The following is an 18,447-nucleotide window of genomic DNA, read 5'->3' as shown; positions in this document are numbered from 1 at the left end:
GCCCTCACATAAAAATTGGAAAAACATTTTATTGTAGATTTTGAACCTTTGTCTTAAGCAAAAACAGTTGTCACATAACTCTGGTGTATGAAGTGCATTTTAAGGCCTTAGTGGCAAAACTAATTTTAGCCTTAAAGGGATCCTGTCACCATGAAAATGCTGTGTAATCTGCAGGCACAGAGCAAGAAGATCTGAGCAAACTGATCTATAGTTTTGTGGGATAAGATTCAGTATACCCTGTCGTTTATCCATTTATTTCTCTAACCTTTCTATGCTTAGAAGGAGTAATGGAGTCCAGTGGGCGGTCCTAACAGTGATTGACAGCCTCCTCTATGACTGTGCCTACAGAAATAGCTGTCAGTCACTGTTATGACCACTCGCTGGACTAAATTAAATTAATAAATGATAAGTTATATTAAATCTTTTCCCATAAACCTAACTCAACTCTTCCTGCTTTGTAACATGATTAGTCTGCATTTTTCGGGTCGCATGTTCCCTTTAAAGAGGACCTTTCATGTCCTCGGGCACATGCGTATTCATTCATACGCTGAATTCAGTGTACTGTTGGTTTTCTAGAGGTATATAAAACCGCATGTGCCTGAAGACATGAAAGCTCCTCTTTAAGAAAACGTAAAAGTTTTCTCCCTACATGTTGATATTTTTACAGGAATCATTTTCGTGTACATATATTGTGTTGAATAACTTTTATTATCTTTTTTGAGGGGCCAACCTTTATTTTTATGGTGTTCAACCTGCAGTGTAAATAATATATTAAATGTACACTGCAGGTCAGATCACAGCGATACCAAATTTCTATAGATTTTGTTATATTTTAATATTTTTGCACAATAAAAACACTTTGCCAGAAAAGTATTAGTTTTTGTGTTGCCACTTTCCATCACCAATACCACCGACGGTTTGTTTTCTGTAAGACAACTTGTAGTTTTAATTTGTAACATTTCGGGGTCAGCAGCACTTTTTGATATCTTTTTATTCCTGTTGTTTTGTGGGTGCAATAAATAGAAAATAATTTTAGCGTTTACTGATAGGGATACATAATTTAAATATGGCTTCAAAGCTCTCACCAAAAAAGAGATCATCAGGTCACTTGATCAAATAACGGTACAGGGGACCCATTCAGCAGTTGTAGCTGAAGGAGGAGGCATAAAGTGAGGGAAGTCACCCTGCATTAAATAACATGATGCCCAGGACTAATGGGCAGAAAAATGAAAATTGTATCAATAAAGTATGGCGTCAGAATGGATTGCTATTCTTTTACCTTTAGGGATTGCTTGCTCTTTCAGTACACTTAGCATTAGATCTTTAGCAACAGGCACCCTATTTCCCACTGGGTGTTTTTACTACAACACAGTAAATCAACATTATGTACATGGCTGAATTGCATGTCCTTGAGAAGGACATGCAAGTAAAGTAGAAGGAAGAGTCGATGTAATTGTGACAAGTCAATCATATACATATATTCGACCAATGTTGACAACGGTTGGATAGTTTAAAGGGAATGTACCCCTTACTTCACTTATCTGTGATTGTTGATTTTAGTTTGGTTAATCCCCTTGTTCTGCTAGATATGTCATGCTTGTGCTAAATCCTGAACATTCATGATCTGCATATGTGCAGGTGACAGGCTCAGTGTATTTAAATGGAAGAGGTTGCATGAGATGTGTCCTCAATTTGACATCTTATGGACAGTATCATAACATGGTCCTAAGTGCAAAATCTGTACCAAGACCCCCAACTATAATATATCATTTACAGTGCTGGTTTCCATTTTTTGAGAAGAGATACCCCCTCAAGCCACTATAAGCACCATACCTAAATGAGAGAAGTCTTACTGATCAAAGGGACATTGCTTCAAGGGATTGTCCATGATATTTCATTATTGTAGAAGTAGGCCGGGGAAGGGGAAAAATAAAAAAACATACCTGTGATCCAGTGAACAAGGCCGCCCCAGGGCTTTTCCAGCAGAAGTTTCTGCTGCACGTGACCGCTGAAGCCAATCAGTGTGCTAAATCCTGAACACTCCAGTTCCTAAGAAAAGGAACTAGGCGTCACATGTGACATCCATGAGTGACGCCCCGTGTCCTTTTTTAGGCAGGTGATTGACCTCTTTGGTTACCTTTGGTGGGAACTTCCACTGGATTGGTCTCAACAGTCACGTGCGGCTGGGACACCTGCTGGCAGATAACAATAGATCGGCACGACTGGACCACGCTGGGAGGCGCTGGAGTAAGGGGAGTATGACTTTTTTTTTTCTCATCTCCCCCAACCTATTTAAAAGATAACATTTTGGCCTAGACTACTCCTTTAAGTGATTTTAGACTGGCACCAATCCCGCATAAAAGAAGAACAAACTCACCTCTAGAAAACAATATAACAATACTAACTAGTTTATTTCATCATAAAGACACTCCAATTTCTAAAAAGACTATAAAAGGATGAAAATGTAAGGAGTATAAAAGTACAGTACATGGATTAAAGACATCACTCAGGAAGGCTGCAAAGTTCAAGGATCACGAGAACCATGGATGACTGAAGCATTTCAGGGCAGTATTGTGAGGTAAATCCATCTACATTCTGTGGCCAAAAATGGAGCAGCAAGAGAAAAGATGCATTACCTCAGCGGAGAACTTATCACGCTCCAGTTTGCGGGGCTGAGGCAAATCGGCCTCATCAGCAGAATCCAGAGAAAGTGCATCAAGGAAGAGGTTCTCAGAGCCCGAACATCGGTCAGTTCCTTTTAGCTTGGGAAGTAACTGGTCTTCAAATGGCATTTCATCAGAATCAGAAAATGACCTGGCCGTATGTGACTGGGACCGAGGCAATGTGGCCTGCGATAAATACTGGGTAACAGCACCATCACTTTGGTCAGCAAGAAAAAGGTCTGGTTTTCGAGGGCTGGATTCTTTCTGGAGCTAGAAAATTAATCGAAATACATTAGTATGGCCTGGTATGCTTCTATGGGTTGTCTTTTACATGTATTGTTGAGAGAATAATGTTATGTGCCATGTCATATTGTATTCTCAAAAATAAAAAATGACAAAACACCGAGCAAACCGTAGTGCAGTATTTCTTAGATTAGGTGTGATCTTAATTAAGCTAAGGAGCTCACCTTGGAGGGTTATGGGTCTAAGCCACAACACTGTTTGCAAATATTAGGTCACAAAATGCTTCTCCAAGGTCGAGGCAGCAATGTTCCTGACACCTCGTAGGTGTAAATGATAGGGGTGGAGGACCAACAACTCAGATCCGGTTAGAATCTTACTACTAGATTCTAACCGGATCTGAGTTGTTGGTCCTCCACCCCATGTCATATTGTATGGGTTTTGTACCTATTATTCTTGCATTGTTGTGTACAGATATACTTTTATTATACTCTAAAATCAAAATCAGAATTAATTGAACTTTTTACCTTGATTATGATTAATGAGCAATTATTTTAGCCATTTTTACATACCAGGTCCCCTTTTTATTTAATGAATTTTGTTTTGTTTTTTATATTATAAATTCTTTATTTATAACAAAAGTAAGCAGAAAAACAAGATATGGTCATTAACAGGACAGAACCCACCAAAAGAGGGTCCACGAAAATAAAACCACAACACACGAAGACAATGCAGGGTAAATCATGCACCAAAGTAAAAAGAAAAGAAACCAGGGCATCCCTGGCAGAGAAAGAGGGAAGGAGAAGGAGGGAGGACCAAACAACAGCAGGGTAGACAGACAAAAAAAAAAAAAAGGGGGGGGGGTGTTAGGGAGGAAGGTGAGCAACTCCGGCAGCCAGAGATGAGGACACGACTAGCCGGCTTCAACAGATCACGTCATGGTAGGCCTGCGAAGCCTGGAAGAGTATCCACGGAGTCCAAGAATCCATGAAAGCCCCTTGAGCGTCCCAAAGGGACACTGTGAGGTCCTCCATGATTTGGATATCCTCCACCCTACAGATCCAATGGCGGAGAGAGAGGGAGGATGTACCAATTTTCAGAGCGCCGGAATACAGGCTCTGACGGCATTGACCATATGCCGTATGGAGGATCTAAGGTAGGCCTTGAAAGAGAAATCCAAAAGGTGGAGCAGGAAGAAGGCAGGCGTGCAAGAGAAAGATCTGAAAGAACTGACCGAGAAGTCTGTAAACACCGTCCCAAAATTCCCTCAACAGGACAGTTCCAAAAGACGTGAAGGAGTGTTCCCTCCTCTGAGCCACAGCGCCAACAGAGAAAGGAGGAGGATGGGAAAAACCTATGCAACCTAACTCTAGAATTCTAGCACACTACGAATCCATGAAAGACAGATCCAGGTCTGCCTCCCACTTAGAAAAGTAGGAGGGTCTGTGGCACGGAGGAGAGTAGACCAAGAGCAGGTAGAACTCTGAGAGAGAATGCCGGATCAGCCCAGAGCCATAACAAGCCTTCTCAAAACTCGTAAGAGCCCTGTCAAATTCTGTGGAGCTGGGGAACGAAGAGAGAAAATGGGAGAGCTGAATTTTGGTTTCATCTATTCTGCGCACAGTTAGTGATATATCCTGCAGCCAATGGCAGAGTGAGACAGGGTGGCATGGAGGAAAAATAATAGGAATAATCAATGTGATCAAATTCACATTGATTAATTGATTGGAATTTGGATTTCAACTATTTTTAATTGCTTGAACCATAAAATGCCCTAACAGAGACCAGTCTGAGATACCCCCTCTCAGTTGTGTCAGTGCTGACAATAAGGTAACTGTGTTTCTCAAATTATACTCTGTGCACAGGGCAAGTCTGAGATGCTGTCGGCCATTGTAGGTGATAGATCAGAGATCTGGGAATCTGCAGCATTATAAATCAAAAGGCAGCCACTAAGTAAATTTACTAAACATTACCCAACAATATAAGCTTTTACTATAAAACAAGGGGGTTGCACTAAGTAGGGCATATTCTACTGTCAGATCTGCCTTAAGTACTATTTGCATAAAACCAGAAAACCCCTTAACGCCTAGCTCACATCTGCATTCAGTATTCCGTTCAGGGAGTCCACTTGGGGACCCCCTGAACGTAATACCGAACGCATTAAAAAGCGGTGAACAATGCAACCACACAGACCCCATAGACTATAATGGGGTCCATGTGTTTTCCGCACATTGTCTGCCCGAATCATGCGGAGAGAAAAGTGCTGCTTGAAGTACTTTTCTCTCCGCATGACTCATGACCCCATTACAGTCTATGGGGTTCGTGTGTTTTCATTGCTCACTGCTTAATGCGTTCGGTATTCCGTTCAAGGGGTCCCCAAACAAACTACCTGAAAGGAATACTGAACGCAGATGTGAATCAAGCCTTATATATCACTACTTCTCTCTTTTCTATATACAGTATCATACACATACATACACATATAAACAATTTTTTTTTCATATTTTTTCATGGAATTTAGGTACGTATATACATTAGTCTTTAGTGACAATGATTCTTTATTTGTAGTACTACTACGCAAATTTTTTGATATTTATAGGATAGAAAATTGTAAACCCTCAACACTGTATAAATTTTCCTTCTGAACATACCATATGGCAGATTACATTCTGTTCTACTGAACCACTTACAAACTAAGCACCATTTAGGGAAACATTTTATGTGAGGATTTTGACATATGTTGTTGTCTGTCACTGGGAATCTCAAAATCAAACCAGACATAGTGCAGTGTACGGGGGACATGTGCCGAGCACCATCATACCTTTAGATGGTCCAATACATCTATTATGTCTTTGAAAATGACGTTTTTACCAATGCGCAAATAAGGCCCAAGTACAATGAAGATGTGCGAGTCCTCTAAGGACTCTATTCAGGTTATAAAGCACTGCATCCATTGCAGTTGATCTTCATTTGCATCTTTTGGTGCATCTATTGGATTATGTAAAGACATGACCCTGGTCAGCTTAATGTCCCCTTCAATGTGTTGTGGCTGGTTTGCTATTGAGTTTCCTGGTGAAGGTGACACCATGGATGGTTTCTGACAAAGCTTTGTTCATTTGTTTGTGCATTTCAGAGTTTTTTTTTTGTCAAATCCAACCGAAAGCAGAAGAGTAATGTAAGTCAGTCGTTTATATTTATCCCTCTTTTTGAATCTACTCCTGACTTTGGCCTAAAAATACATTAACAATTGAATAAAACCTTTACTGTGGGGACAAGATCTAAATGTTATTCCAGTTTAAGCTAGACAAGTCTAAGAAGAACACTTGAACCTGCAGACCCTTAGGGCTAAAAATGGAGAAAGCAGTCGCTATGTCTTTAGCAATGTTAAAAGTGTATCAGGTCACATCTATTCTCCCACAGCTTTCTGGGTATAAAATGCTTTACTTGCTGGTATTTGCTTTTGTATAAGCTGCTTTTAAGAAACCCCAGAGAGCTCGATGCCAAGATTGGTTAGACGATTAATGCTTGAAAGATATAAAAGTTTCCAACACATGGAAGACTCAGCGACCTATATTCAAGAAGAGCATACAGTTCTGCCTGACTAGTCTTAAAGGGTTATACAAGACTGAAAATTAATGACACATCATTAGGATAGGACATTAATTTGAGATTAGTAATTGTTCGACATGTCAAAAGTTCGCCAAGTATAATGATCGGAGGCCCAGGGGAGGTAAGGGAACATAAAAAACATTGTTACTTACCTCTCCTGGCTCAGGCCTACTTGCTTGCATTCTTATGCGTCACGACAAAAGTCAAAAGTTCGCCACGGGGCCCCACCATTCCTAGTTACACCAATGCTGCTCAGCATGCATGCTCCCAAGACAGAGAATAAGTGAATGCACAACAGCATTCAGAGCATTGCCTAGCATGCCTACCGTGCAGTCAGCTCCCTTTCTCCTCCCTGTACATAGTCCGTACACATGGTGTATACATTTCTCATAGCAACAGCAATTCAAATATAAAAGCAGGAAGTTTTGGATGGGACTTCAGCCAGGATTTTGGACATAAAAGAAGCAAAATCCAGTGATTAAACACAACACAATTGTTGGTAATATCGTATATCCTACTGAAATCCCCACCAAATATTGAATGTTTTGTCACAATTTTAGGATAAGATTTGGTGGTTTCTTATGTTTTATTTCTAGCACTCTACCTGTTCTATTCTTCTCAGCAGTTCTTTTCTTTGCTGCTCCCACTCTTGCCTCTCTCTGTCCACGCGATCCAGAATCTCTGTTCTCTCGCGGTTCCAGTTCTTATCACTTTGCTGGACTTGTCTTCGGAGGTCCATCACTAACCTGTGGCTCTCAGCTAGCAGCTTCTTGTACTCATCGCGCTCATGACTGAAGGACGCCTTCTTCTCAGTAGGGCTTAAATCTCCTGCCGCTCTTGGCTTTCTCGTTTCAAACTGTATGAGGACAGTAAGAATATTTAAAATTTCTGGATGTGACAGAGTAGAAAAAAATAGGAGATTGTACATTTATTAACCTTAAAGGGTTTCTATCACCACCGTAATCGCTTCCAAACCACTTATATACTATCATAGAGGCAGTTAACAGCATAGTGCACATGCCTTCTTTGTGTCAAAGTGCAACCTTGCTGCCAAGAAAATCAATTTTTAATCTGTGTACAAGTGATCTTCTGGCTGCACCCAGGGCATGGTCGCACCTGCCAGACCACGCGTTGTCGCTTGTGGTTGTCAATCAGTGCCACCTATTAACAGAAAGCTTAAAAGGTCCTGATGTTTGGTGATCTCATGAAAAAAATATGTTCTGGGAGATGTGTCCAGGCCCGAGTGCACCAAGAAGATCATCTGCATAGAGATTAAAAGTAGATTTTCTTGGCAACAACTTCACACTTTAAAAAAATATGTTTACTATGTCACTAACCACCTCTACAACAGCATATAAATGGTGTGGAAGTGATTTTCGTAGTGGTAGACACCGTTTAAATATAGCGTGCTTGCCATACGCGTTAAATTCTCATTTGCTTTTTATCGCTTGCTCTTAGAATGCATACAGTCTAAGTGTTAGTGGCGGCACCTCTGCTGTCACTGGGGTAAAGGATGCCTGTGCGCAGAGCAAGGTTGCTGAGACCTTCACTTCTATATTAAACCCCATCTGAGCTTTCTACTCTTCTACAGTGAATTAACTATGACTGCAGAACCTCATTCTGGATAGTTGTCAGATACCCTTATTCACATATGATATGGGGATCTAAGTACAAAATGCTGCCTCTAAAAATAATTCTATAAGGTTTCTATACACAATGGTATCACGTTATTTAGTTGTCCCAACTAGCACCAGGAGCACTTTTGTAATTGTGGTCTATTAAACGTAAGGGGATGCCAGAGACGTTAGACCCCCTTTTCCGTTTTTTTGGGCCAGGATACCATCAACCATCACCTACCTATCACTAATCCTAGGAATAGATGACAGAAATATCAATCTTGGGACAATCCTTTACACTGATTAACCTAGTGATATATACATAGCCATTAACTGACAGAATACCGGGCCCTCATTTGTGTCCACAAGTGCATGCGCATGCACCTGTTATTCCACTGACTTGTACAGGAGTTACAGAAATAATTGAGCAGACAGCTTTGGCTACTATCGAAACTCTTGTCCAAGTAAATGGAAAGACAAGCACATGCGCAGTTGTGGATTCTCGAGATGGATTCAGGTCCCAGAGGTGGGATCCACATCTATTACATATATTTATAGCACATTCTATGGAAATAGCCATAAATATATTGATGGGAATGCCCTTTTAATTACTTAATGTCCAGGCTATTTTCCTCGGTTAGTGAACAGTTCCCTTTTTGATTGATAAGGGAAGAAAATTCACAGATAAAAACTCAGCGAAAACGCTGCAAAAAAAAGCCTTTTCTGCTGTATTTCGCTATGTAGAGCATTAGCCTTAGGCCCCACAGGTCGGAAACACCGTGATTTGTCTGTGGCGGAAACGCTGGGGGAGAAATCACGGCATTTTACAGTAATTGCAAAGTGGATGGGATTCATGCAAATCCCATGCCCACCTTGCGGTAAAAACTGCAGCGCGGACACGCTGCAATTTCCAAAACCGGTGCGGGGTAAAGGGTTCAGTTGGCGCTAACAGCCATCTCCCGCTTGAGATTATGCAGCTGCTAACTCTGCAATGACATCCTTGCAGAGTTGATTGATGTCGGCCTGCAAATATAAAGTCAATTGGTTGTCTTTTCCAGTGTCATATCCTGTTTTTATTTATCCATCATCATATTCCTACGATTTTTTTTTTTCTTTTTTTTGCGAGACAAGTTGCACCATCATACATTTTTATCATATTTGGAGGGGATAATAAGCTATATAACTTTTTTTTAAATTATTGTAATTAGTCCTAAACTCCCACAAATATGCTGGACCTTATCTGGTTAATATTCCTTTATATTTTAAGAAACCTAAGACACATGCTGATGACACATATTTCCCCAATTGAAAGTTAGGTCAGACGGGATACAGCACATGGTAAAATTCAGGAAATAGGATCTCATATTATGAGCAGACGCAATGTCTGTCTCGGGAAACACCCAGATTTAGGTAGAAAAAGCAGTGATTTATACGCCAAACATCTCATTAGTGGCCAGCGTCTCCTCTCTGCATTGAATGATCTTGTTCCAGATATTGCCGTCATCCTGCTAATCTTTCTTCCACACAGACATATTCCAACCTGTTACTAGAAGTGGTTGCCAGGAGCAATTGTAAAATCCTTAGTGCAGTGTCCCGATTACTAAACCACCTGCTACTGGGAACAAACAACTTGTATACATCCGAAACGTCTGATAAATACATGATCACGGCGCTCTAAAGCGGCAAATACACGGCCATGTTACCAAAGCAACAACAGTCTACTGCAAAAGGAAAGGCTATCACTTGTCACCACAGTGCAGAAGAAAGTAAGTCCTAGATTGTAAATCAATATTCCCGGCAGCCACTGGCAATAAACATACACATGCACCAGATAAAGCATAGAAAGATTTACCGCTATGTATACACAGTCAGCAGTTAGGCTGATCAACTATTGATGACAACACAGTCTATCAATCCACAAAGAAATCGAAGTGCAACACAATGATCCAATAGCATTCATGATGAGCTTCTCCCCGCTCGAGGGACTGCTTTATACATGCAGCCTCTTATAGTCCAGAAAGAAAAAAAATTTCCTTAATAGGAATGCATCTTCAGAAAATTATTTATTGTGTAACAAAAGAAATGTACGCTAGGAACGACTCTTTGTTCCTAGTATATGATGTATATTCACTGGCAGCCATGAGATCCATAGCAGGAGTGGATCTGCTCGAGGTGCTTGGAGTGGGGAGAACTCTAATTCTGGAAGTTTACCCCTAGATATCATGGTCAATAAAGGCTGTGACTTCTAAACTAAATAGGACTGATTTGTGGTCTGTGCGATCTGTGGTCATGTGATCAACAGACATGATGTCACTTCCTGAGAAAAGGAAGTGGAGCTTTTCCTAAAAGAAAGCAGCCATGTTTTCTAATCTCGAATAACTCATTTAAATGTCTACAATCAGAGAGGTCTCTGATCGCCGGCATTGCCGCCAGGTCTACGGCGTCCACTCAGCTTCTGAACTCCTCAGCACCATATTCATAGACCCAGCGTCTGCCATATTACTACAGTACATTTTACATTAAGGTAGTAAGAATCGAAAGAAAAAACAGAATCATGAAACACTTTTAGGTCAAATTAATCAGGCTATCAGACCCATTCTGCCGTGGCCCAATCATTGGGGTATTGATGGGTTGCTACTGCAGCCAGAGGCATAATACTGGCTCCCATATATCAGGATGCCAGTCACACGGACAGGCATAACACAGTGCAATACAGAAGTACTACAGTATTACATGAGAAATTACATTCATAGCAGACACACACCACCTCAGAAATAAGGCGGACCCTTCTCCAAGCTGTCTGCCTAGAGCAAAACATGTGCTAGCTCATAGCCGGCATAAATTTCCTTCATAATTGTCGCCAAATTCTTGCAAGCCTTTGCCATGTCACTTATTCAGAAAGTGGCAAGGGTGCTGCAGAAATGAACAAGTCACAATTTTTGGGGGGCAGAAAAACTAACTTGTGCAAAAATTGTGACTGTTATACTTTGCATTCCAGAAAAAAAGACCAATATACCCCAAAATGGTTCCTATTGAAAACTCATTCTACAAAAAACCCTTTCCCACTGCCTTATAAAAATATTTTTATTTTGAATAAGTAAAAACATGTCAATTTTGTATTCTATTGATCAGGATTTTAGTAAGAATAATCAATTTCACTAGATAAAGATGAAAAAGAATGTGAAGCATTGTTATTAAACAGCGACTCTAAGAGCCCTTGAAGTTTCAAGAGGTTACAGATGCTGCTTTGCTTACATGAAAAATTTGGATAAATTATATTACATGACTTTCACCGCTTTTCAGTTGATTTCACCACTTTCTGGGTCCTAGAATTGCGAGTGCGGTGGTCCCTACATTCTCAGGATCTGATGGATTCTGGCGGCTGGACCACCACCGATCAGAAAGAGATAGCTTATTCTAGCGATTTGTTATCACTTTATGAGATGTAGAATGAAGTCTGGCACTCTTGTCAGAAAAGTGATAAATTAAGACACAAGAGCGGTGGATAGATGTAGCTATCACCTTAGAAGTCATAGAATTACAGGCTGGAGATTCCACGGAACCGTGTACAAGCTTTCTGGAAGGATTTATTTTCTAGTATAGTGCACTTTGGTTCGTAGCAGAGAAATGAGGTTAATCTCAATTGTAATCTCCACTTAATCTTGCTCTGTCTCACTAATCTTTTCCCTGTAGGCACATCTGAGCAGGCAGCCACATCCTTATTTTTCCGTAAGAACTGTTCGGTTTTCAGGTCCTAACATATCCATTTCTTATTTGCTAAATCTCAGGAATAGTTTACAGCAAGTAAACAGTCTGATACCTGTTCTTAAAGGGGTTGTCCCATCACAAGGATCCTATCTATACTGCTAGTTTATGTGGATTTAAGACTTTTCCTAAATGCATTGCTTTATCAAAAATGCTTTGTTTGGCGGCTATCTTAATTTATTCACTTCATTGTTTACACACCGTTTCTATGGCCCTTGGGATTATCTACTCATTTGTCAAGTGATGTAGCTGCCTGCTCTCAGGGGGGAGGGAGGGGCTAGGAGCAGCTCTGAGCTGTTTGAGAAGCACCGCTACTTAAATGACACAGATAGGGGAAGGAGAGCTCCGGGATTTCTGAGCTCTTATCAGTCGGAGAGAGCTCCCTGCTCTCAGGAGGGGGGGGCTGAGTGCTCAGCAGTAGCTCTGAGCTGTGTATGTCTGACAAATAACAGAGCTCCTCAGATAAGGGAGGGGGAGGTGAGAGCTCCGGGATTTCTGAACTCTATCTTCAGCTCTACCACTTATCAGTTGGTTTAATTGAATTTGGCTGATAAGGGCTGAGATAGGGAGTCCGTTACCTCTGTATGTAATGCAAAGTGACTCAAATCCAGCTCTGCTACATCAGCTTCACACTGTGGTAATTCATTTACAACCAATCCCGTGCAAGTGAAACCCCGCCCACCTATGTGCCGAGAGAAGCAGGAAGTGACGAGAGCACAACAGCCTGCAGGCTAGTGAACAAGTGTCATGGGAATACTCCTTTAAGTGTAAGGACACACATTCCAGCTGCCATATGTGCCCGAAACTCAGTCCGCTCACGATGGCCATTGACAATTTTGCAGGCAAAACTGAGGTATTACCTTCACCAAAATTGTGTGTTCATTGCCCATGCAGGTGGTCAATGTGCACCAATCTACCAATGCTTAAAGCTGCCATAAAGTGAGACACTATAGGTCTTCCAACTATGTATGAATGAGTCTATGCACACCATAAAGATAGACTGTCCCTACACATGTCTCATGATTGTGGTCACCTTTAGATAGATGACATTTCATTAAACACTTGGTGAATTCAATACTGGCTAAACACATAATATAGCAGATGATCAAACCCGTGTGTGTCCCTGATTCACATAAAATTATCCAAAGAATATATGTCTAATATGGAATTAATCTAATAAACTGAACATATGTCCAGGGTATATGGTCATCTATGGTTACAGTATGTTTCTATCATAAGTTAGGCATCCCGTCACTATAATGATACAGTTAGATTATCAAATCCTACTATAAGACTGAAGTAAGCCTTTTGTTCCAATGTATTTGATAGCTTTCTCTGTATATTAAGGGTTTCCATACCTGATCCAGACGACATCTAAGTTCTGATTTTTCCACTTCCCAAGTAGCTTTGTCCTCAGCATACCGCTGTTGGACTTCATGTCGGTCTGTTTCTTCATCCCGCAGTTCAGAGCGGAAATCATCCAATAAGCCCTTAAATGCAGCGAGAAGACGACGATTTTCACTTGCCTATAGGGACATAGAGATAGAAATAAACCATCTCAAAATGCAACAAAGCAGCCTGTGTAAATAAAGCCTTAACAATAAACTATTACTAATACATTAAAGTATACCTCTATCTAATTATCCTACTAATATTATAAATGTGAAAGTTTGGATGTCTGTATGTTTGTGTGTTTGTTCCTCAATCACGCAAAAATGGCTGAACGGATTTGAATGAAATTTGGCACATAGATAGATTGTAACCTCGATTAAAATATAGGCTACTTTTTATCCCAGTAAATGACATGGCTTCACGACTGTTATGAATTTAGGTTCACATACTATATTAAACAGCTCTTAGCAGCAGCCTTATCTGAGCCAGGGCTGTTATCTCTCTGTGTAAACACACTTAACCCTCAGTGTGTAGATAACTTTGCATATTATCTGATCTACTCCAGGCAGTGCTGACAAACATGGGCAAACACCTTTAATCCAAATTGACAGTTTGCCAAATATTAACATGCCTGGAAAAAGAGAATCTAATTTGTTGTAAACAACGAGAGTTATGAAGGAAGCCAGAAGTCAACAGAGTTCTTCTCAAGCGCAGCTGAGAGGGATCATCGACATCAACAACATGCTCATTATATGGCGTCCCAGCGAGGTGCTGAGATGCCGGAACAATCCCAGGCACAGTGCAAGAACCAAGTTCAGCAGCAGGCCAGCTTGAGAGCTGCCGAAACGCTGGAGCATGTGGATCATCAACATGAACCAACCATCAACACCAAGAACACGCTCATTAATATGGTTTCCCCCCGAGCTCCTGAGATGCTGGAACAATCACAGGCAAGGTGTGAGGAACAAGTTCAGCAGCAGGACTTCTTAACAGCTGCCGAAATGCTGTAGCAGGCAAGCCATCGACAGCAGCAATTTGCTAAATATAGGCGGATCATTGACGCCAACAACCCGCAGACAAAGTCGCGGGCAGAGGCTAGTATACTATATAAATACAAAGGAGAATGATCTCACCTTTGGCCCCTAGCAATATAGTATAGATCTAGCTTAAAATATAATTGAGCAAGGAAACAGAGTATTTTTTTATTTATTCACACTCATATTTGTGAAGAGGACCTTTCACCTCCTCCACCAACCTGAGTTCTTTGTATCTTTGATTACCACAGCCGCTGCACTGATTGGACTTTTCTCTCTAGCCCCCACCATCCCTGAACAATCAATGTTGTTAGCTGTGATGACTGATTTACTAATTAGACTCTGTACTGTCAAGTGGGTGGTGTCAGACAGCAGCAGACAAGTGGGCGTGATTCTGAGCTCTGACACTGGTCACCTCTGATTGGACAAGGACAAAGAGCTCTGAATCGTGCCCTATGGCTGTTCCTGTCTTAGAAAGCTAGCACAGAGTGTAATAAGCATATCAGGCAAAACATGAAGTGCGGTGATTGCTTGGGAATGGGGAGGACTACGAAAATTCTAACAGCACTAGAATCAGTGGAGCAGCGTCTATTAAAGGATGCAAAGAGTTTGAGTTGGTGGAGGAGGTGAAAAGTCTACTTTAAGACGTTGTTACTGAATGAATCCAGAGCCTGAGAATAGCATGCACTACACTTCATACACTGATAGGTCATCATAAACTGTTAGAGTAATAGGATTGGTAGTAGTATAGAGCATGGTTCTTCACTCTTTATACCAGCTAGAAAAGGGTTATTCCTGGGCCTTGTCACTGGTAGCCCATACCAATTTTCTTTCATTACATTAGCTTATCTTAAAAGTTTTTGTCTTAAAGACTGAAGAGCATTAAAATTGTCATTGTTGACAAACTAATAGTCAATGCACCCAAAGCCTACGCAACATATAAGCGCCTTCATATAACTGCCTTCTCTGCTGTGTCTCTCCAAAAACTAGGGTCCACCTCACAGTGCTAGATAGATAGATAGATAGATAGATAGATAGATAGATAGATAGATAGATGAAAATGTTAACAACAATTCCCCTGATGGTCCCAGGTCAATGGTGACACGCATCAGGAGTGTGGGAATGAGCTTTTATAGGTGAGATATGGGCAAATTCAGCCCTGAATATCCCGTTTTAGGATTGTTCTCTACAGTATGTTTGGCTATTTAAATCATAGTGGGTCATTTACAGCTTCATTGGTGTTGTGCAATAAGTATTGACTTATCCATGCATTTATTATTTCCTCTTTGCTCTATTATTGCAGGGTTTCACTTGGGTGTATATTTATTTCACAAATAACAGGGACAGATTAAAGAGATGTAAGGGTAAAGGGGTAGCTTCTAGGGTTAGCACTATTCATGGCACTCTCAGAGAGATAGCGCTCTAATTTCTTATACAATAAATTTAAGCATGAAGAACTGTGCACCCCAAAAACAGTCTAGAACTCAAAATATCCTGTTTCACATATCTGTTGTAAAATATACCTTCTAGGACAGCAATCGTATATGGATAAATATTATGATTAACTTTATATATGGCAAGTATTTTTATTTTTAAGGGTTTTAAAACATTATCTGTGTGACTAAAATCATTTTGTATTTTTCCATCATTGAGTTGAGAACCCCCATTTATGTGTGCAACTTTAGCCTTTAGTATCTAGTAAAATATAATTTCATAAAAGAACCTTACGTGTGAATATAAGAAACTTTATAATATGTCTTATTAAAGAAACCAGTTTCCTTCTCCTCGTAAAGCCGGCTTTACGCACGCTCCCATTGAAGTGTATGGGAAGTGTTTTGAAGCACTTGCGTGTACGGCTCGGAATGAGCCGAGCGCTTACGCCATGTGAAGGGGCCCTAATAGCTAGTTCCACTCCTCATCTTCACTCAGACTCTTTATCTATATACAGTCAATCTCTGTATTCAACAGACACGCAGAAGTCTATGGAGAGGGGAGTGGGGAGAAGGCGGTTATTTGCTTTATGGCCTTGTTCTCTACAGTGTCAGAAGGGCTCCCTGATTCAGTGTAGAAGAGTTTAGCAGCTGCAGCTATAGTGTTTGTGTGTCATTTTCTCCTATCTTCCCCTCTCCATAGATTTATATGTAAAAATTAGCTCAGCCTGATAAGTGAAGAAGGAAACGTTTCTTTCATGAGATATATAGTATTACAAGGTACACAAAGTAGTACAGTACTGGAGTGCAACGTTTATTAAAAGCAATATTATTAATTTATTACTAGTAATAATTTATTATACTATATTATTACTAGTACTATTATATTATTAGTATTATTATTCTTTTATGAAAAGTGGCCTTCCAATTGACGAGATCCTTTAAGTAATATAAAATATCAACTATATAACCTTCAGTGTTCCATTGTTCATCACATCTCAGCTATTACATTAATAATGAATTCCTCTTTATCCCCAAGGGTTGAAGTTTGGCCTTTTATCTGGGAGGGATGAATGGCCCAGACAACTGAATGGATGTTGTGGTTGGAAGATGTCCATTTTAATGGTCCCCAAAGAGATGTTGGCAGCCATCATCCAACCACATTTTAGGATGTCATGAACGGATCTTCTTGACACTAATACGACTATAAGACACAAAGGTCATTTTTACTTCTGCACATAATACAATTAAACAATTGAAAAGTGAGCATGGAGAAGTCAATATCTGATGTAGTTCTTATTCTGACAAGATATAAGGATATTTGATCACCAACTGTATATAAATCTGAATGTTAGATTATACATATTGTACCTGGCTTCACTAAATAGATGGGAGCACTAGATATACTAAAGACTTTTTAGATCTAGTTGTACAGGGATCAGCAGTTCTACCTGCTGACTGAACAATATGGTAGAACTCTGCCTTTAATGCCAATGGTTTGTGCCTTATCTGAAACCACAGGAATACATTTCATTGCTCAGTCTAGAAATTGATTTTATACACCTGTATATTGGCTGCAGAGGCTGGAAAAACCTAGTGCATATAGTTTTTGTGCTTATTGTTTAGGTACTTTGATTTTCTTTCACACTCCAAAAACATACTGAGGTTCACTGACTTTCTATGAAATTGGTCATACTGTGATTTTATGATCTTGAGAACCATGAAGGATGTGATGACAACCTCGGTAACAGGGTTAAAGACAGTAAGTGATGACAACCTCATTTAAAGGGGGTGTTCAATTTATGAAACCTATTTTTAGGCCTGGGGGCCTCACGTGGCGTAAGCGCCGTGGCATTTTACAGTCACTACAAAGTGGATGCAATTCTAGCAAATCCTAACCACACATTGCAGAAAATCGCAGCATGTCAATTATACCTACAGAAACGCTGGCGGTTTCCCTATTGGTATAATGGAAGTGGAAAGCCCACTACCTTGGGCCTTAGCCTTAAATACATTATTGCAGCAGTGAGTGGGTAAAAAGAGATCTTCTTTCTCTGAAGGACCCATTATGTCCATGTATAACAAGGGCAGAACATTGAATCTTGTAATTATATATTTGACCTGTGATGGCGCTGCAGGGAACACTTCTTATCAATGTCCCAGCAGATTTCAGCTGATTGCTGAAGATGAAAAACAACTTGTTTTGGAAGAAACCTTATAACAAGAGAGAATTGTAAGAAGTGAACAAGCTCTTAGCAGCCAGAAATGAGCTCATTTCATTCAGTAATTCGCCTTTACTACCCCATTCACGTTTTAACCCCTTGAGACTTGTCCTACCTATTGACCAAGCACAGTTTATAGTATTATGATAAAGCTGCCTATCACGGAAGGAAAGGAATTATGTTAACCCCTAAATTATAAGAGGACTCATTTATTACACCCTAGAGGTGAAACCATTGTTTAAAAACAGAAAGTTCTTGTAAGAAAAAATCTCGACATGAGCTGATAACCTATAAATGGAGTGGGTTTTCAATGTCAACAGAAAAGAAGTCCAGTGAATCATGCAACCGATCCTTGTGAACTCAATGGCATTGTGGTAATATAAATGTGATTCAACATGACCTCAACTCTCTTAACATTGCATCAGACCCTTGGTTAGAAGTAAACACTGGGTAAACGTCTCAAAGTATATCTACAA

General features: G+C 40.3%; 1 protein-coding gene across 4 annotated transcripts in view; it reads right to left on the bottom strand.

The window, feature by feature from the left end:
- The window catches only part of MTCL1 (microtubule crosslinking factor 1), a 114,100-nt gene that overhangs the window by 10,271 nt on the left and 85,382 nt on the right, over window positions 1-18,447 (bottom strand). For all 4 annotated transcript variants that reach the window (XM_075270670.1, XM_075270671.1, XM_075270673.1 and 1 more), the window contains 3 exons: window positions 13,252-13,419; window positions 7,117-7,368; window positions 2,637-2,933 (listed from right to left, as the gene is read on the bottom strand). In XM_075270670.1, coding sequence (XP_075126771.1) covers window positions 2,637-2,933; window positions 7,117-7,368; window positions 13,252-13,419 — 717 coding nt within the window. The remainder of the gene's footprint in view (window positions 1-2,636; window positions 2,934-7,116; window positions 7,369-13,251; window positions 13,420-18,447) is intronic.

Source organism: Leptodactylus fuscus, chromosome 4, assembly GCF_031893055.1.
Source record: "Leptodactylus fuscus isolate aLepFus1 chromosome 4, aLepFus1.hap2, whole genome shotgun sequence".
In the NCBI taxonomy this organism is placed as follows: domain Eukaryota; kingdom Metazoa; phylum Chordata; class Amphibia; order Anura; family Leptodactylidae; genus Leptodactylus; species Leptodactylus fuscus.
This window is presented reverse-complemented; position numbering and strand designations above follow the sequence as displayed.